Below are 24,209 nucleotides of genomic sequence, written 5' to 3' on the forward strand. Positions count from 1 at the left end.
AATGTGAATTATTTTCCTTGAACATTTTTACTCTTGTTAAGGACAACAAGTGAATGCAACCTTCCTGCTTTTGTGATGCAATACACTACAGTTTCATCCATCTGCTTTATAAGAGATTATCACTTCTTCAGTGGTCTTGATCTCTAAACAACTTGTTCCAAGGCAGTCTGGTGTCGAAGTGAACTGTTTAAATGTCCTTAATTGTGCATTGATTCTCTGGGTCAAGCTATTCCAGCTCCAGGCATTTCAAACGACCTTCATGCCTGAGGAAGATGGAGAGAAATATAGGAAAAGGGGAAAAAAGTTCAGTCTATTCAGATGCATGATTAGCCACAGGTTCTTGGCGCTACCTCTTCCAGGCGATCGATTGAGAAAGTGCTTAGAGCTGATTAACTCTGTTTCAGGATTTGAGAGATGAGAAAGAAGCAAGCAAGTGCTTTTAACAAATGAGTTACAGGAAAAAGTCCAAGATTCACACTTAAGAAAACTACTACATTACCACAAGAACGGAACTGCTGAAAGCAAACAGCTTTCCTTTCGTATAACGATCGCTTCTCAATATGGTATTCTTTCATTTTGGTGCTAATTTTATTTCTCCAGACACGAAATTTTCTGATTCACAAAACAAGGGTAACATGCTTCATGGGAATCGAATGAGAAATAGAAAAATTCAAAATGGCAAACCCCAATTACAGAGTTATGGTCCATATCAGAAGTGTAATGGTCCAGATCAGGATCCGTTAAAAACGCTCTACTTCAAACTAATAGGATGGCATGTAAGTGGGTCTTCAGGCCGACAGACAGCTGTCTGGAGTCTGGAATGGATTAGTTTGAGCCCCATATTATTGCTGTCACCTATAAAAATAAAATCTGGTAACGGCTGAGGCTCATTTGGCATTTATATTTATGCCAGAACATATGATATTGCATCTGAAACAGATTACTGAACGAATTTTAGTGTGCATAAACTAGGCCTATGATGTACCATGATGTTCAATCAGCATTATATGTTTTTACGTGAATACTTCAGAATATTGCCACTACTCCTGTGTCATTTAGAAGGCTTATGGAAATAGCAAATGTCCCAGAACTTCAAATGTCTGGACAATGAGCCCCAGTACAGAAATCCAGACGATGGCTCAATACGGTTACATCATATTATTATTACACTCATGCCCTCAATACAGTGGCATCTGTACAGCAGCCTCAATACAGTGAACCTAGTCAGTGACTTCAGTACTGTGACCTCAGTACAGTAGCCTCAATACAGTGAACCCAGTCAGAGACCTCAGTACTGTGACCTCAGTACAGTAGCCTCAATACAGTGAACCCAGTCAGTGACCTCAGTACTGTGACCTCAGTACAGTAGCCTCAATACAGTGAACCTAGTTAGTGACCTCAGTACTGTGACCTCAGCACAGTAGCCTCAATACAGTGAACCCAGTCAGTGACCTCAGTACTGTGACCTCAGTGCAGTAGCCTCAGTTCAGTAGCCTCAATACAGTGACCCAGTACCTCAGTCCAATGAGCCCAGTGCAGTTACCCAGTACAATGTAACCTCACACATTACACAAGCTCAAAGCTGTGAGCGATTCCAAAGCATTGGTCACATCGGACATGAACAAAGTCCACCTCAGCCAGACCTATTTTTAATTTTATAATTCTTTACAAAGTTAAGGATTATCCACATCTTCAGGTCATGGAAGCATGTGCCAGCAGAGAAAGAAAGAACGAAAGAAAGAAAGCAAGAAAGACAACTCACACACACAGGGCTGTTATACTCTAGTGCCCCTTTTCCACCGAGGCAGGTCGAATGCTGGTCCGGAGCCAGAGCCTAATTTAGAACCAGTTCTTTCTTTTCCGACAGCCAAAGCACCGGCTCTGAACCAGGAAAAGTGGTTCTTAAGTAGCACCAAAACGCCGCTGGTCTAGACTTAAGAACCGCTTGTGTCAGGGGCTGTGGGCTGGGCTACCGTTAGCGCATTTGATAATATACCTTAAGTATACTAATGTTTAATACACTTTTACTTTACCGCAATATGATACATTATCAGCACACGATAGTAAGTAGCTACATGCTAAGGCTACCTTTTTACTGTGTTAATGATAAAATAACATTATGTACTTTCTCGATTACAACCTCCGTTTATACAGATTACATGGGGCTGCACGTACACGTTGGATTCGCCACGTTTGGATGCTAATTTAGGTTCACAAAGCCATGAGCATTAACAGTAAAGCAACATCCGCCATTGTTGATGTGTTTGTGTTTGCCGCTGCTGAGCTAAAGTTGCTGGGACACGTGACACGTATACAGTGACGTCAGACTCGGCTCTGTGATGGCTCTTTAGCCGGTGGAAAGGCAAACCGGTTCTTAGAAGGTTCGCCAGTGGAACCAACTTTGAACCAGCACCAGCGCTAGCTCTGAACCAGCACCCGGTTCTTTTTGGTGGAAAAGGGGCATAGCAGTGCAAGGTTACTGGATAGAGGAATGCAGCGGCACTATTATTTTTAATCTGAAATTAATTAGCAGGATTTTGTTTGGCAGCTGAGGAAAGCATGTGCTCATTAACTTTGAGGGAAATTGTTACACCATGAACTTTGATCAGATACTGCCATTAGGAGAACAAAGTAGAGCATGCACTTCATTTCCACTTCATTCCGGCCCTCTCACACCTTTAAATGGTTCTCACCTGTTTACGCTTCACACACTCCAGTCTGGAGAGAAAAAACCACAGAACTCAGCTACACACTCAGAGAAATTAAGGAGGCAGGACAGCCACTCTAAGACACTGAGACTTGTTAAGTGTTTTTATACTGGATGTGCGTAGATCTCTCTCTCTCACACACACACAGATGTGTCTGAGCTTACCCCCAATTATGTAGGTCCTTACATAAGAACAGGTTGAAAAAAAAAATTGCAGAAACATTTACACGAAAAAGGTGTTGTTCATAAAAATCCTGTTACTTAACTCAAGAGTACTGATTTTGTGTCATTTAACATATGAAACATGATTGATCAGCTGAAAATTGTATAATTAGCGATAAATTCCTGCAAATTTACATATAGATTATATGCTCATTATGGCAAGATGCTTAAATTGCTTATTCATTTCAACTGCCCAAACAAATTACGAGAATTTACAGAAATGCTTGTAAATCTGGCCAGACATTTTCCTTTCAGTTTGGTCTATAAAACATTTATTAAAGATTGATAAATTGGTTCTAAAATAGCCAAATTATTAGTCTTAAACAAGAACATTTGAATATTAATTAGAGGACTATGCTAATTTTATCATTATCATTCATTCATAGTAATTCATAGTAATTAATTTCAATTAATAAAGAAATTAAAAATATAATTTTTCAATGTGGGTATTAAAAATGAATTGAATAATATGTAGATAAACATTTCAATCCCATAAGGTTTTATTTAATTATGTATTCTAGTTTTTCTAGACTGAATTACTTAGGACTATCAGTGTTTCTGTGTATTTTTTAATACAGTCCTGTTCATGTGAGGACCTTTAAAGATCTTGTGCCGCAGATTTACAAACTAAATGCACCAAAAAAATTGTTTAATCTGGTACCTCAGGTTAGGCTTAAGCTTAGATTTAGGTGAAGAGAGAGCATCAACTAGCTGCATTAATCATTAGGCAGTGGAAAGTTGTCACAAGGACAGTAGGACAAAGGTGTGATTGTGTTTGTTCACATGGCCTTTTCATGTCAGTGTCTAAAGACCACCAGATTCATACAGTACATCCATGTGTATACATGCACACACATGCAGTGTGTTAGCCTGTTATCGCTCAGCCGACGATAGTTACACACCCGGACGCTGTATTATTTATGCTTACTTTTACAATTGGTTTCAAATCTGAAACCTGCCATTATTGATTAACTTCGCCTTAATTGCTGCTTCGAGCTTGCAAAGATTTTCCGCCTTGTGATTACAAATCTAGCCGTTCGTAGGATAACATATGCTAATTACATGCGGGAAACCTCTACACAAGCAGGATTTTCCCTGTCCTCCGGCATCGACGGCCCGACATCCTGATAAGACGCTTGCAGCTCAGATTCTTCAAATCCCACCGCTAAGAAGAGAAGCAGCAAATTGCCTTTTAATGCCTTTTAAGATGGACTTGCTGGTGTGAGAGTTTAAATTACACATGTTAATTCCTTTATCTCATTCTAATGTGAGGAGTTCTGAAAAAGACAAATATGTATGCCGGATTGAGCGTAAAAAATATAAAGGACAATATGAGCAATAAATAAAAGCAAGAGTAAACAAAGGCTAACATGCAAATCTGATTTAGTAATGCTTCAGCTGACGGAAGCTTGTTGTGTATGTAATAAGCATGTGAAGCACAAGGCTACTGTCTGTATCTATATATGTTTAGTGAATTTGTTTTTCCATTTATATCAGAATTGGGCATGATCTTGGAAGAGTCTACCTACAGAAAGTATGAGAAAACACAAAAAACACAACTTCTCTTATCAGTTTCTGAACATTTTAGATGTGTATGAGTTTAAGTGGGAAACCTGGGAAACCTATACGCTTCAAGCTCACACCTTTAAGGTCCAAATGAAAGGAAAAACATACCATGCTTTTTTTGTTTTAGTTCTCCACATACCTAGTCCAAACAGTCTAAAGTTATTTTAAACTCCAGTTCTTTTAGCATCTTCATCTAGAAAATGTCTTTGTCTTATTCAACCCACATTTTTGATCACCAACCTCAATTTACAATCAGGCTATATGTTTAGAAGATGCTGCTAGGCATTAGTGTAACCCTGAGCCATTACTCGCTTCTGCGGGAAAAGAAGCTATCGATCGGCTGCTCGTCAGCCAGGCTTAGATGCCATCCATGCGAACTTCCAGCAGCAAAAGATGAGTGACACTTAGATCGACACGGGACAATTCAGGGTCAAACTCCCAAATATGTCACTGAATAACTGACTTTCATAAAAGCACTTTTTGCAAATTCATGCAATTATTGTTCTTGTTCAATGCAAACTGCTACCTAAAGCACATTTGCTGCAAAAGCTGTAGGCAGAAAATAGAACAAAGCAAGAAGAGATATTAATTAATGAAGTGGTAAGGCTTATTGGGGTATCCTGGCATAATGTATTTCATGACTTCATAAAGGTCTACGCTGATTTACTAACTGATGATACACTCTTAGAAAAATGTTTTCGTATTAACTTCTACTCTTCCATGGTTAGATCTTTTACCTCAGTAGGTGTGTAATCTAGTCACAGGGGTTGCAAGCTAGTGATAAATAGAGAGGGTTGCATCGGGATGGTCATCCAGCATAAAACATGACAAATTTAAACATGTGAGGCGGCAATGTTGATTTACCGGGTGCCTGTGGAAATTGGGCTACTGTTGGTTGAGGAAGGAGAGGAGGGAGAAGGGTTTGTAGGCAGAGAGAAAAGTAAAGGCTGAAGTATAGGTCTGAGAATAGGGATTCTTAACGGTGGTACAATGACAGGGAAAGGTAGAGAGCTAGCGGACATGATAGGAGAAGGAAGGTAGATACTGTGTGTGCAGGACACCAGGTGGAATGGGAGCAAAGTATGTTGTATTAGAGAGTGATACAAACTCTTTTATTATGGTGTGGATAGGAAGAGAAATGGGGTAGGCATGATCCTAAAGATGAGTTTGTGAGGGATGTTTTAGAGGTGAAAAGAGTGTCAGACAGGGTAATCAGTTTGAGGTTAGAAATTGAAGGGGTGATGTTGAATGTCATCAGTGGTTATGCTCCACAAGTAGGCTGTAAATTAGAAGAGGAGGAGAGAATCTGGAGTAAGTTAGATAAGGTGTTTGAGAGCATTCCCAGATGGGAGAGAGTAATGATTGATGCAGACTTCAACGGTGAGAGGAACAGAGGTGATGAAGGAGTGATGGGCAGGTTTGTTGTTAAGGAAAGGAACCTAGAAGGACAGATGGTGGTAGACTTTGCTAAGAAGATGAAAATGGCTGTAGTTAACACTTATTTCCAGAAGAGAGAGGAACATAGAGTTACATATAAGACTGGAGGTAGGAGTACGCAGGTAGACTGCATTCTATATAGACGAGGCACTAATCTGAGCGAGAAAGTGGTGGTAGGAGAGAGTGTAGCCAGACAGCATCGGATGGTGATGTGTAGGATGTCTGTGCTGGTCAGGAAGAAGAGGAAAGGAAAGATAGAAAAGAAGACCAAGTGGTGGAAGGTGAAAAAGGAAGAATGTCATGAGGAATTCAGACAGAAGCTAAGACAGTCAAACTACAGCAGAAGTGATTGAACATGGTGGTGGAACAAGAAAGTATGTACAACAGATAAGGGTGATTAAAGATAGAGATGGAAAAGTACTGACAGACGAGGAGAGAGTGCAGAGAAGCTGGAAGGAGTATTTAGAGGAGCTGATGAATGAGGAAAATGAAAGGGAAAGACAGGAGGAAGAGGTGAATATTGTAGAGCAAGAAATAGGAAAAATTAGAAAGGATGAGGTGAAGAAGGCTCTGAGGTGAATCAAGAGTGGAAAGGCTATTGGTGTAGATGACATACAGTACCTGTGGAGGTGTGGAAGTGTCTAAGAGAGACAGCAGTGGAGTTTCTATCTAGATTGTTTAACAGAATATTAGAGAATGAGAAGATACCCGAGAAATGGAGGAGAAATATTCTAGTGCCGATCTTTAAGAACAAGGGTGATGTGCAGAGTTGCAGCAACTACAGAGGTATAAAGTTGATGAGCCATACAATGAAGCTATGGGAAAGAGTAGTGGAAGCCAGTCTAAGAAAGGAAGTGGATATTTGTGAGTAACAGAATGGCTTCATGCCCAGAAAGAGCACTACCGATGCAATTTTTGCTCTGAGTTTGTTAATGGAGAAGATGACACAGTACATACTGTACAGAGATGGTCAGAAGGAGCTGCACTGCGTCTTTGTGGATTTAATGAAAGCGTATGACCCGGTGTGCAGAGAGAGGAGCTATGGTACTGTATGAGGGTGTCAGGAGATGCAGTGAAGTAGTAGATAAGGATATGTATGAGGGGGTATGACAGCAGTGAGATGTGCTGTTCATGGTGGAGGTGGGGCTTCAAGGTGGAGGCGGGGCTACATCAAGGATCGGCTTTGAGTCCCTTCTTGTTTGCTTTGGTGATGGACAGGTTGACAGATAAAATCAGATAGTTTTGTGAATGATTGTGAATGATGTGTGCGGATGACATTGCAACCTATAATGAGAGTAGGAAGCAGGTGGAGGAACACCTGGAAAGGTAGAAGTCTGCTTTGAAAAGAAGAGGAATGAAAGTCAGTTGTAGTAAGACAGAAAACATGTGTTTGAACGAGAGAGAGGGAAGTAGAACAGTGAGGTTACAGGGGGCTGAGGTCAGATACAGGATAAGTGTCAGGAGTGTTGTGTGACAGAAGAGTGTCAGAAAGAATCAAAGGAAAGGTGTACAAGACAGTAGTAAGACCAGGTATGCTGTATAGGTTACAGACGGTAGCAGTGAGAAAAAGACATGAGGCAGAGATGGATGTAGTAGAGATGAGGATGTTGAGGTTCTCTTTAGGAGCGACGAGGATGAACAGGATTAAGAACGAGCACATCAGAGGGACAGCTCAGGTTGGCTGTTTTGGGACAAGGTCAGAGAGACTAGATTGAGATGGTTTGGACATGTACAGAGTAGGGAGATGGTTATATTGGTAGAAGGATGATGGAGATTGAGTAAGTAAGAGGTCAAGAGGAAGGACAAATAGGAGATATATAGATGTGTTAAATGAGGACATGAAGGTAATTGGTGTGTGAGTAGAGGATGCCTAGGATAGAGTTAGGTGGAAACAGATGATTCACTGTGGTGACCCCTAAAGGGAAAAGCCGAAAGAAGAAGACCTCAGTAAGTGCGTATAGTGTACCTTTCGATCAATTGGAAAAAGAGGACTTTTTTTACAACACTGCTATAAAGGGGACTTTTTTTACAACACTGCTATAAAGTTCTGCACAAAGTTCTTTGTGTATTCCCCCAAGATGGACATGCTTAAGAAAGAATAAGGGCCTGGAAAGAAACTATGTCTACAAGATTTACAACACTAGTGGCATACGATTGAATTAAATTTCATTTCAGTCATAATTTGATGCATTCAAACGTGGATACTGTCAAAAATTAGATTTGGATGGAAGTTTAAATCCTTTTGACAGATTTGACAGTGACAAGAAAAAACACCCTGAGACAACATGAAGAAGAAATCTTAAAACAAACCAGACACATGGAGACACCTTTCATCTTCAGGGTGATTGCTGGATAATGGGATTATACATCATTACGCTTCTATAACTGTATATTGTAAAGAAATTAATACTAAGTGTGTTGAAGTGATGTTTAGTGTATGAGTCTTTCTGATTACAACAGCAATAATTATTACCTTAGCTACAAGGCCACATTATTATGATGTTATAATTCATAACTGATTATCTTGGGTATAAACTAAACCTTGATTAAATTTATCTCTACATGTTTACATGTAATGCATTCAATGCATTCAATTCATAAAATGTGCAAATTAGCTCTTCGTTTGTTTCTGATAAGTACATGCCTTCATGTTTAAATAAGAATTAATTCACATGTTAATGCATGGTTATTCATGAACTGTTGTTTTAAAGTGTTACAAGATTATTATCAGTAGTGGAGGCTTCTGGATGCTACTCTGTGCCTTATGTCTACCTGTAAATTAAAATGAAATTAATTTTCATATGACACAGGCCAGTAAGGATGCACACATGCACTCAGGGGTCGCATTCGTTGGTTACCACATCTGAAATCCGTCCAATAGAAAAACAGTGGGACCTCCGACCAAGCAACGGGAAACAGCACAGTCAATCTATTGCACCAGATGGTACAGACTGGCTAATAAGAGCCAAGCAATCTGTGGCTGTTAGTGTGGGTGTGCCAGCTTTTCATTTAGGAGCAGTATGTAATAATCAGAGTGCCATAGGTATAGAGAGAGGACTGATAATTAACAATGTTCTAGGGCAAAATGACCTCATGACTGCTAACTTTCATCACAGGTTTCTTACTAATTTGTAGATATACTTCTATTACCGCTGCTCTGTCCGTTATTAGATATTAGTGAGGATGTTGTGACTGATGGGAATAAATGTCTATAATGTTAATTAACTTGATTAAATGATTAATTGCAGCAGAATAGAGAAAAGGTAATGTGACTATTGCAGGACATCGGTGAGCTGGATTAAACTCTCATGTCAGGTGAGAAAGATTAATTTTATTTGCCGCTTTGAAAAAATTGTTGGAATCACAAAAACAAACTGTGTTCATGGAACTCAGTCAATCATGTGGAACCGATATCATTTATCATTTATTGATCAAGATTTGTGTTTTCTATTAATAATGTGTGCTTTTTTCTGTGCACTAGAAATATTTCAGTGAAAGTCTACACATAAGTCTACTGTATAAGTCAGTTTTAACTTTAACAGTGTATACCTGTAACTCACACAAAGCTCTCCATATCAATTCCTGATAAAATACATTTTCAAAGAATAATTCTTACTGAAAATAGTGTGGTTCCATCCATTTTTCATCGTGTCAGGGTTTGTCGAGGATCTAGGATGCTGTAGTAAGTTAATCTCCTATATTATCGAGCTGAGCTAAACAGCTAGTTCCTGTTAGCTTATTTTACCTTTATAGTTTCTTATATAGTTATCTGGCTACATCCTGAATATAGCTGCCAATGTCTGAGTAGATTAGGTGTTTATTAAAGCTTCTGTGTTTTAGCATTAGATATCTAACTGAGGCACTGAACTGTAACTGTAAGATTTAAAAAACTACAGCAGTCAAAGGTGCATCTCACTTGACCGAATGGTTGAGGGATTAAATACATCTCGAAGATGTACCCTGAACAGTGTAGCACCAGCTGATGTGAGGAAAACTATAATTAAAAGATCGATCCTTTGGTACAGTGAACAATTGCACGTCCTGAAACAAATCTCATGGCAGTGTGAGTGATGGTGGTGGAAAAACAAAATCAAGGTCTTCCAAATAGCTTAGAGCAAAGGTATCAATAACTACCATCAAGCCCTTGTCTCAGCCAGAACAGCTTACTTTTTAAACTTGACAGAAAGCAATATTAGGAAAAAAAATATATTATTAGCTATATATTATATTTATATATATAATTATATATACTATATACAAGCTATATATTATATTTATAGCTTGATAGCTAATATTAATATTAGCTATCAAGCTATAAATGATTCAAATAAATGATTCCAGACCTTTCCAGCAGCAGTAACAGAAGGTTAAAATTTTACTCAGTTTGTTAATACTATTAATTTTAAAAAGAGCAAATTACTAATAAGCTCTTATAATGTTTAGGTTAATACTTACAGAGAATTTTTATGTTTGTGTTTTCTTGCAACTGTAAGGACAGGAAATAGAAGCTGAGAGTTTGACTTAATGATCAGCCACTAGATGTTAATCAAGCAATGCTTACCAGTGATATAAATCAAGAGGAAATGAAACAGCTCCTCATTGAATCCCCACTCACCAGAAGGGCTCTTGGAGGTTAACTTTAACACCCATCTTCTAAAAGGCAACAGGATCAGTGATAATTTATTTAGGCTTTATAAGGGTCTACTGCTGGCATTGTGTGAGCCGTGTGAACGTACAGCTGATAAGTCATGGAGATCAGTCATGGAGATCATTCATGGAGATCAGCTGGCATTGCAGTTCCACTTAATCTTGTCTCTTTTTATATTCAATTATAGACATAATTTCAGTGCAGGTTTTTTTTTATATCCGTTACTTTCCTGAAGTTTATGTCATTTCAAGAAAACTTGTACATGACGTATGAGCATGAACCCGCACTGAAAAGGTCACTATGAACAAGTGGGTTATACCTTCAATGTTACCTTCATACCTTCATACCTTCATAGTTCCTCTTTAGTCTTACTCTCTTACCTGAATTTCTGTTCCTTGCGTTTCTGCACAAAGTACTTCTTCTTCACATTCTTTAACTCTTCGTCCAGTTGCTCAATCTCTTTCTTGTACTCTTTTGCCTGAGACTTGTACATGTTGACTTCAACTGTCAGCACCTGAAAACGAAAGAGGGACAGTTCAAACAACCAATGGGACAATCCAGAAAGCATGGTAATATTACCGTAAATGGTTTATTCATTAAAGTTTGGTCTTAACAAGCATGTTCATTGGATATTTAATCAACTGTTACTCCGGGACAACTTATTTTGAAGTTTTAGTGCTGAGATTAACTAAATTCTGCATTACTTTTGACTGCTTAGAGACTATACATAAATTAATTTAACTATAGAAGTAAGAGATAAAAGCCCAAAAGGTATTCTGATGTCAGAATACAACACACCAATTTCATTACAATAAACTACATTAATACTTGGTCTTGTTGATGTCTCTAGTAAGAATGCATGATATTTTGGGAGCATTGTTGTTTAATTTTTGTCTAATCCTGATGGACGTTTTCCATTATTTTTCATAAATAAAGTCAGGAAATTGGTTCGACCATGCAAAGCCTTCTTGAGGCTTCTCTTTGGTCATTGTCTTGTGTTGAAATGTCCATCTTCACACCAGAGTCAGTTCAGCTCTCTTACTTTCCTTATCTTACCTGGCTGGGGATAATTAATTGTGGTTCCACGAACCATAGGATCCTGTAGATAATCTACCCTTGTATATCATTAAACCATATGGTTAAGTTCATGTAGCTTTTTCCATTAGATTGTTGGTCAGTTATTATTTCCCTCAGAACTTTTCAATCGGAAGGGCCCTTAACTTATATCTTATAATGACAACAAGAGCAATTTGTCTTTGGATGCATTTTAGCAGAATTTCTATCTAGAACTTGATTGACTTTTATGTATCCGAAAATAAATCAAAATACATTTTGGTGATGCTTACAAAATTCCATAAATGGTCCATGTTCACAGAATGGAAAGCTAGACTTTTTCATGTAATATTAGCTTGATGCCATTTTGGCCTTGAAACGGTAGGTAGAAAATTAGTTAATTGTGCGTATTTCAAATTAATAAACAATTTGGACTTATAGAGTAAACTTCATATAAAAATGTAGTAATTGTTAAAAAAGGATAAGATTCAAGGTAATAGTCTAGGTTTACGTTAGTAAGTCTGATTGTGTAAACATACACACACTAATGCCGGATATGAAAGTTGTTTTGAATTCACAAGACTTTTGTAAGTGTGTGTGTGTGTGTGTGTGTGTGTGTGTGTGTGTGTGTGTGTAAATGCTCATATGAATGATTGACACACAAATTTATTCATGTTTAGCTTGATAAATGAGGCCTTGTTTGGAAATTGATTGTGGATCGACTGAAGGAACTGAAAGTATATGCAGTAACAAACACAAAATTTGCCTGAATGCTTATTTCCCCTCACTGCAGGTGAGCTCTATGTTCATAAATATTTGTACTTTTATTATACCAGTACATTTTGACCAATCATATAAATTGTTAATGGGGACCTTGCATTATGATTAAGTACAGCTAATATAAGGTCATTTAACAAAAATACAGTAGATGTAGCAGTCAATTTTGTTCAGTTGAGTCTCTCTGAAGCATTTTAGCAATTTCCAGATGTTAATTGAGTGGACTCTGGCAATCATCAGGATGTCTCTGTTTCTCATATCCTCTTTAAGTCTGTGCTGTCTATCAAAATTGAAACTTTCAGTTGAAAAGTGAAAAGGAAAACTGGAAAGATACAGAGGAAGGAAGAGTGGAGGGACTGAAAGTGTGTTTGTGTGTGTTTGAGTGTCTGTTCGTTTGTGTGTGTATATAATGTTTAAAGACTGAGACAAAGGCAGGTTGAAAAGAAAAAAAAACAGAACAGGTCCCATATGTGTTGTCTAGCCGAGGGGTCTGTCAGGTATCTGCAGAATTGAATAGGTTTCTGTGATGCAAAGCGCCTTTTCTGCAGATTAAAAAAAGTAAAAAGAAGGCGGACTAATTCAGTGAGTTCCATTTAACAGGTTTATTTAAGAGCCTCAGCATTCAGCTGGTAAATAAACAGGCCTGCGCTCATAATGGAGCTCAGAGCAATAGTGCTGATGTAAGATCAGATTTAGCCATAGCCATAAAAATCTCGCCGCAAAGCGTAAAGCTGAGCCTGCAGCAGCACTTCTGAATGGGTCTGAATGGGACTCCTGGGCTCATTCTCTGAACAAATTTGCTGAACCAGATTTCGTTTGACCACTTACAAAAAACCCTAGGAGGAAAACTGATCCATGAGCAGTGCTATAAAGTTAAGACATATAAAGTCTGGCCTTAAGAAAAAGAGACACGTGAATAAACTTTTTCAACACATCTTGTCTGATCAAAAACAGCAAATATTTGTGTGTGTAATATTAGGCAATTACATTTAGTTTCATTTATTATACAGATTTTTTTTAGTAGTAAATGATATTAAAGTGTTTTTAGCCAAAACAAAACAAAAAGGTTGTAACAATACTGTGTTTAAGGTGAACTGAAAGCTCTAACTACAGCCAAGAAAATAGAAATGAGGCTTAATTTATGAGAACAACTAGAAATCAATAGAAAACAATACTTGTGCTGCAAGTGGTGCTGCAAAGCATTTACCCCTTATCTCCCGTCTATCTTACCTGTCCCAATATCCTGAGTTTGAGTGTTACATTTGTTACTGTTCTTACTGTATCTTAATATCAGTTAAGATTTTCTCTATGAGGCCATCAACCCTGTGCTTCTCTGTTGGTTTCTCATATACAGTAACGTTTGTGATTATCTGTCTTTCAGAACCTACAGATTAGTGAAATGAGATTGTTGCATCCAGGTCTCTTTTTTTGTGATGAAGGAATTAGGTCAACCAAAAAGCTACAGTCGCGACAGAAAATCCCAGACGATGTTACTGTAGTTCTAGCCGTTTGTGACCAGGCACAGGAGTTCTTAATTAGGCAGAAGGGTAACTAATTATTCATACCCATGATAGAGAGAGTGAGGGGTGAGCACAGAGAGGGGAGAAAAGTGGGAAAATGATTTATGATCTGATAAAAGCCTGACATTTTGAGGTGGGGGCATGAGGGGGAGTGCAGCTCAGAGTGGATTGGTTATTCCTTTAATAGTGAAAGAGTAAATCATGGAGTAGGGAGAGACAAAGAGGAAAAAAAATGAGAGGGAGTACAAGAAAGAGAGACTCAAACCTACTATGAGCTGTTTGTTCTTTTTCTTCAGTGTTTGCTGAGTGTTCCAGAGTTTTTCAGCTGCCTCTGGACCGGGCATACGAGCTAATTTGTGCTTCAGTTCAATATACTCCTTCTCCTTCTCCTACACACACACACAAAACACAGACATACATTCACAAAAAGTGTTAAATAATTGTGTGTTAATAAGGTACAAATCTACATTAAATGCTCCCCAGCTCCATCAGATGGATATTAAAACCCTAATTTCAGCTATGAATATTCTTCCATTAAGTATGCTCGAGAGTGTGTTCTGTGCAAACATACTCCATTAAATGAACTCTTCAGAGGACCGATGGTGAAGCAGACAGCCTGGCATGGCTTTCTATTTAATATATCAAAAAATGTTATGGTTCCATCTAGGTTATATTTTATTCTTATACTGTAGAGATTTTCTGTACTTCATGTACTTTTCTGAAGCTTAATGACAAAACATTAATAAATAATGTTTTCACATAAACAAATAAAAGTAATGAACACGTTCTGTATATAAAATGTAAGGTCTCTCTCTTTATTTCTCTGTTAATCAAACCACTGAAGACTGGTTAAATGATAAATCTGATAAAGGTGTAGATAAAGTTAGCATTAGGTATCATTTAATATATAAAAAATGTAACTGCTGGCAAATTGGAAAATGATAAATTATTGAAAATGATCAAGGTCTCCTAATCTCATTGTTGATTAGTTTAAGATGTTTTCCCCTTACTTTTAATCTTAACGAAAGTTTAAATTCCCTAGTAGAGGTATCCTGTATGTAGCTTAAGTAACACTTACAGTGCAGAAATTTACGACTACAGTTCTGAGCTCATGTAAACACTGAAAATATTTATTTAACAATACTTGCTTTGTGGTGTTAGTTTAGTTAGTTAGTTGAAGAGAACATGAACAATGAACAGCATAATAATATAGCAAGCTAATGGCTAATACAATCTCCTAAATAAAATATTTAGGTGGTATTTCAAATGGCTATAAAATTTCCTAACAAAATTTCCTTTTGAGTTATAAAATCATAAAATGATTTGGGACTGTAAGTATTAGTGACAACAACTGGTGCTTGGCCCTAAAGAAAGGGAAGAAGGAAGGGAAAGAAGGATGGATGGACTCACACACTCATTGTTTGGTCCAGAAGCTAGAATTTTAGTTGTATGATTTAGGATTGGCGATAATGTGGTTGTAATTGTCTTTCCTCTAATGTCAAAAATTTTGTGACCCTTTAATATTGACATGCAGTTTAGCCAACCACAAGGTTAACAGTGAGCACTTGTCAATACTAAGGATATTTGGACAAGCACTTGTCATTATCTAAGTCAAATGTATTCAGAAAATCCCCAGGTATGTGGCACAGCTGGAATTTAAGTGTCAAATAAACCAATTGAGGCATTATATTTCTATGAATATAGATAACACTGTAATTCAATACTTGTCAGCTCCAAAGGAATCCCACCCCAGAACTGTAGATCTAATTTCAGACTAGAGACAATTATTGGACTAATATGGCATATCAGAGACATTGCTTGTCATGCTTGTCAAACATAACAGCATCAGAGTGACAGCTATTATCAGACAGCCTCCATGCATCACTGAATCATACACATATGCCTACAGCAAATTAAGCATGACCATACAAATAATAGTACATTGGAATGGGCTCTGGTGCTCTGGATTTGAAACAAATAGCATCATGTGGTTATGGAAAGCAGGATAATGTAAATAGATTACATGCGTCGTCTTTCTTGTCTTCCTGGCAATGACTAAAACTTTTGAGCATTTTAATCATATGGTCATGTATCATTCACTTCTCAGATTCTGTTCTTTGTCACCCTCCTTCCTGGCATACATGCACTCACACTTTCTCAACTCCATTTTCTGAAGTAGCACATCTAAAATTATCCACGTATGTACTGTAGAAACCAGCTCTAGTATTTAGGTTTGTCTTAGAAACACATTTTTAAGCCTTTTTGTTTAATGGTTGATTTTCAGCAGTAAATGATTGATGTAGCTCCTCATGAAGAGCTGACTTCTTATTGACGTTGTCTTAAACTAGTAACTGATTTTGCAGATGGATCTATCTGTAAAAAAACAGTATAGTGGTCCTTTCACAAAAAAAAAGAGTTGAAGAGCAGTTGCTGGTGTGCATCAGTCATCGGTTAAGGCCCTAAAGATTAACTATGAAGGACCTCGAATAGTACCTTTTTCCATGCTTCCCTGCAGAGGATGCCTAAGGTGAAGGGCATAACCCAGCTGGTTCATGACACTATATGAATATTCAAAGTCTTCCAACAGATTGACTTTCTCATTTTCATGCATTCAAAGCTGCTCACTGTGCTTAAGAGCGAGGGAGGAGGAGTCCACAATGCTAGGTACCACAGTCCCTGTGGTTTAACAATATGCAAGTTTAACACCATGGCCAGAAACCGACCAAGCCCCATGGACAGCAACTACAAGAAATGCATATGCCATCAAGAAGGAGTTTCAGAATAATCCTCTCAGGCTTTCACTCAAGAAGGGTAGCAATGACCCCTGAGTGGTACAACACAACTATTCACTCTATACAGATTGAATCCCAATGATTCCACAGCCAACTATGGCCTGGAGTCAAAGAAAGCATAACTGTCCATGCTGTGTGGGTGGGATGGATGGCATTACTCCCACTCCTGTCTACCAGAAGGACACTAACTAATTGTGGTCTGCTCATGCTTTCCTTTGAGTGTGTCCAGCTCCCCTGTAACGTAGAATGAGCAGCAATTCAAAAAAATGCTGGGGAGGAATCATATGAAAGCCCTCACACTTCTCAGGTGGTAGATGTTGTATGATGGGGTAACTAGCTAGAAGCTGCATGTGTGTTGCCATATCCTATGAGAAGATGTGTTGTGCTCCAAAAAAATGCTCAAGGAGTTGAATAAGCTTGTAGTTTAATCTTGTAAATAGAAACATCAAACATAGAGCTAGGTGTTCTCTGTTCATAAACAATGGGTTAATAGCAGCTGGGTGTATTCATCACTTAAACCTCGTCTCCTGCAAAGCAGAATAGAATGACAGGCTCTTTCAGAACCATGGACATATTAAGGCACTCTTTCTCCTTACTTTAGGCCAGCTTAGCTGCAATGGATAGCCATGGTGAATGACTTGAACCTTGGTTCTTAGCACTGCACTTAAGTCCCAAGACAACAAATTAAATTACCACCAGGCTCAGTCCAGAGCCCTAGGTTCAAACACCTGAACATTGGAGCTAATTTTGCATTGTCTTCTACAAACCAGTGTTTGTGCCAATAGAGTATGAGGCCTTGAGAGGACATCAGATATTACCTAACCAGTTGTCCCTTACCCTTCACCTGGTTCTACTGGTATGACATACACCCCTGTATTACCAAGTGGGCAGTCAAGGTCACAACACAAAAAAAACTGAAACGCCTCTTCCCTGACTGGGTAACAACCGACCCACACCAGTTCAGTACCATGGCCAGCGACTCTCTAAACAGTAGAGACAGGCAAAAAAAGCGACATTTACATTACCAGCATTTGGCAGATGCCCTTATCCAGAGCAACTTACATTATCTTGTTTTGTTTTTTTAGACAATTGAGCTATTGAGGGTTAAGGGCCTTACTCACGGGCCCAAAGGTGGCAGCTTGGTGGACCTGGGATTGAACTCACAACCTTCCAATTGGGAGCTCAACACCTCAACCACTAGGCTACCACACGCTCAAACTATAAATCAAGATGTATCAAAATAGGATTAAAACTCCTTGGATGGTAATCATAATGGGAACACTTTCTAACTACACTCAAAAGCCCTATACTGAAACATAAACCATGCACATTTTAGATATGATAAATAAATTGCCTAAATAATACATGTGTAAAGTTTAAAAAAAGACACTCTAACTATCATGGTGAGATTATAATTTTAAAATCAATTAAAATAGTGTCCAAAACTGCAAAACAGAGATTAGACCTACCTCAGATTATTTTCTGTTCAAATGCTCAGTTATTCTCTAAAGTGAAGCCACATAAGAGCTGCACATTCCATTTAAACTTGTGCTTTATAATTCTATTACCTTCCCCATTCTTTTGAGAAGTGCTTGTAAAAGCCTAGAGAACACTGACGTGCTGCTTTCACAGCTGTAGAATATAACAATAGCTTAATATAAGTTTACCTTGCAAAAAATTGGTTCCACTCCATGTTTCCTTCTATTTCAAAGTAAACAATATCAACAACTATAGCTTAGCTAGCTGACTTTGCTGTATTGCAGATGTATTTATTTCATGTTATAGACTTTATACTTTTCACTGTTACATCTTAAGACCAGCATTTTTTTTCTCGTAAGTGTAGAGGACACTGTGGTCTGTACGCGTTAGTCAATGAATGAATTTACATATTTTGGATTTTCCTTAAAGAAACTTACAGCTTTGTGGTTATCAAAGACAAATGGATGAATGAAAAAATCAAAAAAAGCTTGATCCAGTTCCTGTTTAGAATGCTTAAGCTATGATCGATTGGCAGTGTTACATTTCATCATGCCATTACGCTTTCACATAAGCTCACCTTTGGCATAACTTCAGCTTTTATCTGAGCATTAATAGCATATTCACAGATATCACAGTAGGAAAGAATCAAAAATGGAAACTGTTCAATATTAAAAACAAGGACAAACAAGGATGACTATGATTAAATGACTCATCTAATAAATTTTTGTTAAAAATACACTGTATAAGATTGTATAAAACCAAAAGTGAATCGAAACTGAGTGTTTAATAAAGATGTTCTTCTTTAGAAAGCTTGTGACATAGACTCTTCGCAAGGCTTTCGCAAATCGATTCTCTGAGTGACCCGACCCCACAAGTGCTTGATGAGTCATCAGCAGCCAATTGGACGTGACAGGTTGTAATGGGTTAAGAATGAAAGCAGGATGTTTACCTTGAGCAGAACCTCTTTCTCCACTACCTTTTTGGTTTTGGCTATCAGGCGCCGTTGAAGAGAGTGAGTCTTCTGGATCAGCTCAAAGGTGCATGGGTCACTCCCCTGCAGGGAAACCATTTAGAGGGAGAAAAGGAAAAGAGAGAGAATTATCAAGAAGGAATCAAAAAAGAGCCAAGGAGACAGAATGAAAGAATCTAATACTCTGCCCTTAAATGTGGTGACTTTTCCATAACCTCAGTTTCTCAAGGAGCTGTGAGATAAATGTCTGATGTTTTTAACCATCAGAAGAGAACTAAGAACGTGTATTTAGGCTAAGGGACACTAATAGCAACTTACACTAAGTGTCTTTATTTATGATCAACAATCTGATGAAATCCCCGTGACCCGAGGTAGTTCGGATAAGCGGTAGAAGATGAATGGATGAATGAATGAATGAATCTGATGAAATGATCTGATGCATGAGAGTATGATGCAATTTATGTCATTCAGCAATAAATTGTATGCTATAATGCCTGCCTGGGCCATACTATAAGATTTAATGGCTAGCTTTTAATAATCACTGTCCCTACAGAAAACAAACAAACAAACAAACAAACAAACAAACAAACAAACAAATAAATAAATAAATAAAATTGATGACAGGGTCATTGTTAATTGTATATCTTGCTATTATTCAGATAAAAAAAAAATCTTCCACAGACAGTGCTGTGCTTGTGACCTCTTCCTTAATTACTTATGAATTACATTCAAGTATTTTAGTTTATAAATGTTAGAAGTATAACATCTAAATCGAGTTACATTTTATATGAGACACAGTCTCAATCTCCTCCTCCCTGAATAATGATTTGTTGTATATGCTATTAATTATGTTTGCATTTAAGAACTCCTGCTGCAATCATAAAAGATTCATCCCCAGCCTCCTATTTATGCTTTCAGCACACCGGGGCTATAATGATTGTATTTATATTCCTACAACAGTATATTGTCATGATTTATAATGGCACTATCTGGTGTCACCCAGAAGAGGTGATGTTCCATTGTGAGTGTTGGTTCTACTTAAGGTTTCTTCTTCATGCCTTCTCGGGGAGTTTTTCTTGCAACTGTCACCACTGGCTTTCTCATTAGAATTGCTCAAAGAATCTATTTGATTCTTTAAAAGGTCTATTTTAAAAAGAATTTTCCATTTAAAATCAAATGAATATTCCATTTATAAAATGAATTTTCTATTTAAAATCATCTGAACCATTACATTATCCTATAACAGGATCATTAAAACAAAAGTTCAAGACTAGGCTGAAATTAGGAAAACGGAGGATCCAGTCTGCCCCCATATTAGTCATTTGTCCTGTATTCTGAGCCAGGCAATTAAGTTGTAGGAGGTCATGCCTCCTACTCCTAGAGAAAAAATGAGAAAGAAATGGATAGAAAATGTGACAGAAGATGTTGAATTTGTTAACTTTGCATCATTAGTAAAGCATAAATGTTGTGTTGGCCTATACAAAGACACCTTTATTGATTTACACATGATTGCCTCCCCGATTTACTCTTGATTAGTCGAAGGGTTTGTGGATGTGATGCATTAGTAGGTCATGTGACCAAATCATGTATTTAGGATTTATTTGATAAATTGGAATTTGATCAATTTATATCTGTAAGTGTAGTTAAAGTATGTTGATAAGTCTGTTAATGGCATCTATATTTTACTGTTATGGTCTTATTTTGGTTTTGCAAGAGATGATAGAACAGACAGATAACTAAAGTCCCTCCAAACTGAAATTAGGAATCCTTAGGATCCTTTTAGCTCAGACAGGATGTATATTAACTGTAGTATTTTTATACATGGTAAAAGATAATCATTTGTGACATAATGGATTCAGGTAGGACTCCACTCCCTGAAATACTCCAAGAAGCTCAATCAGAACAGGGCTTTATACCAACATAAAGTACACACCTCCAGTCTTCTCCAGCGATGAACATTCATGGGATTTTCAAGCTCTTCTTGCAAGCATTTACATCTTGCTCGTTCCTTAAGCAGCTCCTTTTGAATGTGATGCACCTCATTCCTATGGACAAGACACAACAGAAAGACATAAGACACACATCTACTCTTCAAATCCAAGCAAAGGCCCAAACAGCACAAAGATTAGTGTTAAATGATGCAACAAACATCACAATGATCACTCTCTGTACCAGTTAATATGTTATATTATACAGTATAATATAATATTTACTATACTGCCATATGAACAAAACAAAGCAATACACTATAACTGCACCCTGAAAAAAATAGCAAGAGAAATATGTAACATTTTCATAAATCTGATAGCACTTTAAACCTTGCAATCACCCAAGCGTGCTCTCTGCAGCACCCACACATACATACATACACAAACTGGTGACGCTTGATGTAAATGCAATGTCGTTCGGCAAGAGCCTTTGACCTGCTACAGTGGTAATTCACTCTGCAAATAAACATCGCGAAAGCTCATCTGCCAACTTATTAGCATCAGTGGCTCGGTAATAGCTGCTGAAAAAGCATTAAACTACTTTTTATCATCAGGAAAATGCCACAGAGGCCAAAAGGGAGAAATAAATTCTCTACTTGGTGAAAAGAAGACTATTTACTTTTTATAAGGAGGTGGTAGAGAATTTATCAAAGTTGGATAAAGAGAAAGAAGCAGCACATCTGGTAAATAAGCTTGGCTGTAAAGCTATCTAAAAAAAACATACACTATAAGTCCAAAATGATATCACTCTGACGGAGCCAATGCACACAAAAAACAAATGGCCTTCATAGTGAGTTATTAAACCTATTCCATCCATCGTCTCCCATGCTACATTATTTTACTAAAGCACATAAATACTCTACCTCTACTCGACAAACAGCAAGCATCAGAGTACCATATACGAACCAACTGAGTGGGAAAAATATGTATTTCCCATTTAAACATTGTGTATGGAGAAGTTCCCACCACAAGCTGATGAGAGAACGATGAAGGTAATATGTAGCTCATTACCGAGTGCAGTGGAACTATTAGCATGTGTATAATTAGATTATTTTAAGATAAAACTAAAGTGTTTATAGCCTAAACAAGAAGGATATTTTTTACATTAAATCAAATATGAAGCCTTGCACAACCACTTCACTCATGGAAACACTGAAGAGAAAAATGAAACATTTGTGTGTATGTGTGGTGGAAATTTCTAATCTAAAGATGTTTATAAGGCTTTGTCTTTCTATGCTTTTACCTTGTATCTGTAGTAACTAGAGACAGACATTGTCATCTGTCGTTTTCTTAAGATTATGACAAGGGCAAGTTGTCGGGAATTAGGCATAAACATCTTCCAGTAAATCTTCTAGTAGGCCTTCTAGTGGACCTTGGCCTGGTCCAGATTAGCTTGATCAGGAGACAAGCATGCAGTGATTTTGAGCCAATGATTGATGATGTTTTTGCTTTTACATATCTTGTTTACTTGAGTCCTGTCTATAAAACTTTGATGTAATCAATGATGGTGGCCCAACATCTCTCATGCTATATGCGGAGTGTTGGGTCCTGCTGTGCAGCTGAGCACAATAAATTGTGAAACCTTTTTGACTCTTGCCCGTGTCTACGTGTGATACTTTATACTTTAAATCTCTCAAACCTCAAAACTTCCACGTTATATGTAAATCAGCTAGTGTTTTTCCTTGTTCCCGGCCTTGGTCATGGCCTTGTGCTGCCATACCTCACTAAATGAATGAAGTAAAATTTTCACTTTCTTTTTTTTTTTTTGCATCAGGAGAATCTGCCATACAAATCACTATAATGAGCGATAACTACATTATTGTAGTTATCGCTCATTATAGTGATTTGTATGGCAGATTCTCCTGATGCAAAAAAAAAAAAAAAAAGAAAGTGAAAATTTTAAATCAAGCGTATTTACATAACCTTATCATTTATGTTACAGCTATAACATACCATAACCCGCAACTTGTGATCCGAAGCAGAAGTACTTGATATTAAAGAAGGTTTAAATTCAGGAAGAACACAGTGGCCTACAGCCTGGTATTCTTCATTCACTGTGGTCTAACCTTCATAGATGAATAATGTCAATTGTAGCGGTTTGAAGGAAAAAAGCACCTAAGGAGAGTTGATGATGAAACTGAGGCTCTAGGTTGCTTGGATTTAAAGAAGCATCCTTGCGTAACTGATACAATACTCAACCTGAAATTCACACACACACATAACCTTTTGTTGCCCTCTGGGAACTCTATCTGTCTGCCTGTCTGTCTGTATGTCTGTCTATCTACAGTTAAGTCCATGCTCAGTGCCACAAAATGTGTAGCAGTGATGGCAGAAGTTCTGGACCCCATAGAAGCTTTTATTCACCAAGGACCACCCGATTGGCTGCTGATTGACATGTAAAGCAACCGATCACAATTTGTTAGCATCAAGTTTATGGACTTGAAAATGTTAACGTTACAAAAACGTTAACAGGCTGGTGTGCAACCTTAGATCATTCATTTAAGAATGTCAAGAAAATTAACGGGGGGGGGCACGGTGGCTTAGTGGTTAGCACATTCGCCTCACACCTCCAGGGTCGGGGTTCGATTCCCGCCTCCGCCTTGTGTGTGTGGAGTTTGCATGTTCTCCCTGTGCCTCGGGGGTTTCCTCCGGGTACTCCGGTTTCCTCCCCCGGTCCAAAGACATGCATGGTAGGTTGATTGGCATCTCTGGAAAATTGTCCCTAGTGTGTGAGTGTGTGAGTGAATGAGAATGTGTGTGTGCCCTGCGATGGGTTGGCACTCTGTCCAGGGTGTATCCTGCCTTGATGCCCAATGACGCCTGAGATAGGCACAGGCTCCCCGTGACCCGAGGTAGTTCGGATAAGCGGTAGAAGATGAATGAATGAATGAATGAATGAAGAAAATTAACGAGTTTATACTGTGAACTGTGCAAAATTTGGAAAAAACAGTGTTAAGCTGATACTCATAAGAACTTATTGTCACAGCTGTAAACGCAACAGATTTTACAATGAGGGAAGTACTGTAGAGCATCATGACAGTTTTGTTTTG

The 24,209-nt window shown here is 37.9% G+C and overlaps 1 protein-coding gene across 1 annotated transcript in view; it reads right to left on the reverse strand.

Moving 5' to 3' along the window:
• cfap58 (cilia and flagella associated protein 58) overlaps window positions 1-24,209 on the reverse strand; it is a 93,608-nt gene that overhangs the window by 11,790 nt on the left and 57,609 nt on the right. The window contains exons 14-17 of the mRNA XM_060859850.1: window positions 21,105-21,216; window positions 19,151-19,255; window positions 14,200-14,319; window positions 10,961-11,094 (exon numbers count right to left, since the gene is read on the reverse strand). Of these exons, the coding sequence (XP_060715833.1) occupies window positions 10,961-11,094; window positions 14,200-14,319; window positions 19,151-19,255; window positions 21,105-21,216 (471 nt within the window). The remainder of the gene's footprint in view (window positions 1-10,960; window positions 11,095-14,199; window positions 14,320-19,150; window positions 19,256-21,104; window positions 21,217-24,209) is intronic.

This window comes from Tachysurus vachellii, chromosome 24, assembly GCF_030014155.1.
Source record: "Tachysurus vachellii isolate PV-2020 chromosome 24, HZAU_Pvac_v1, whole genome shotgun sequence".
NCBI lineage: Eukaryota > Metazoa > Chordata > Actinopteri > Siluriformes > Bagridae > Tachysurus > Tachysurus vachellii.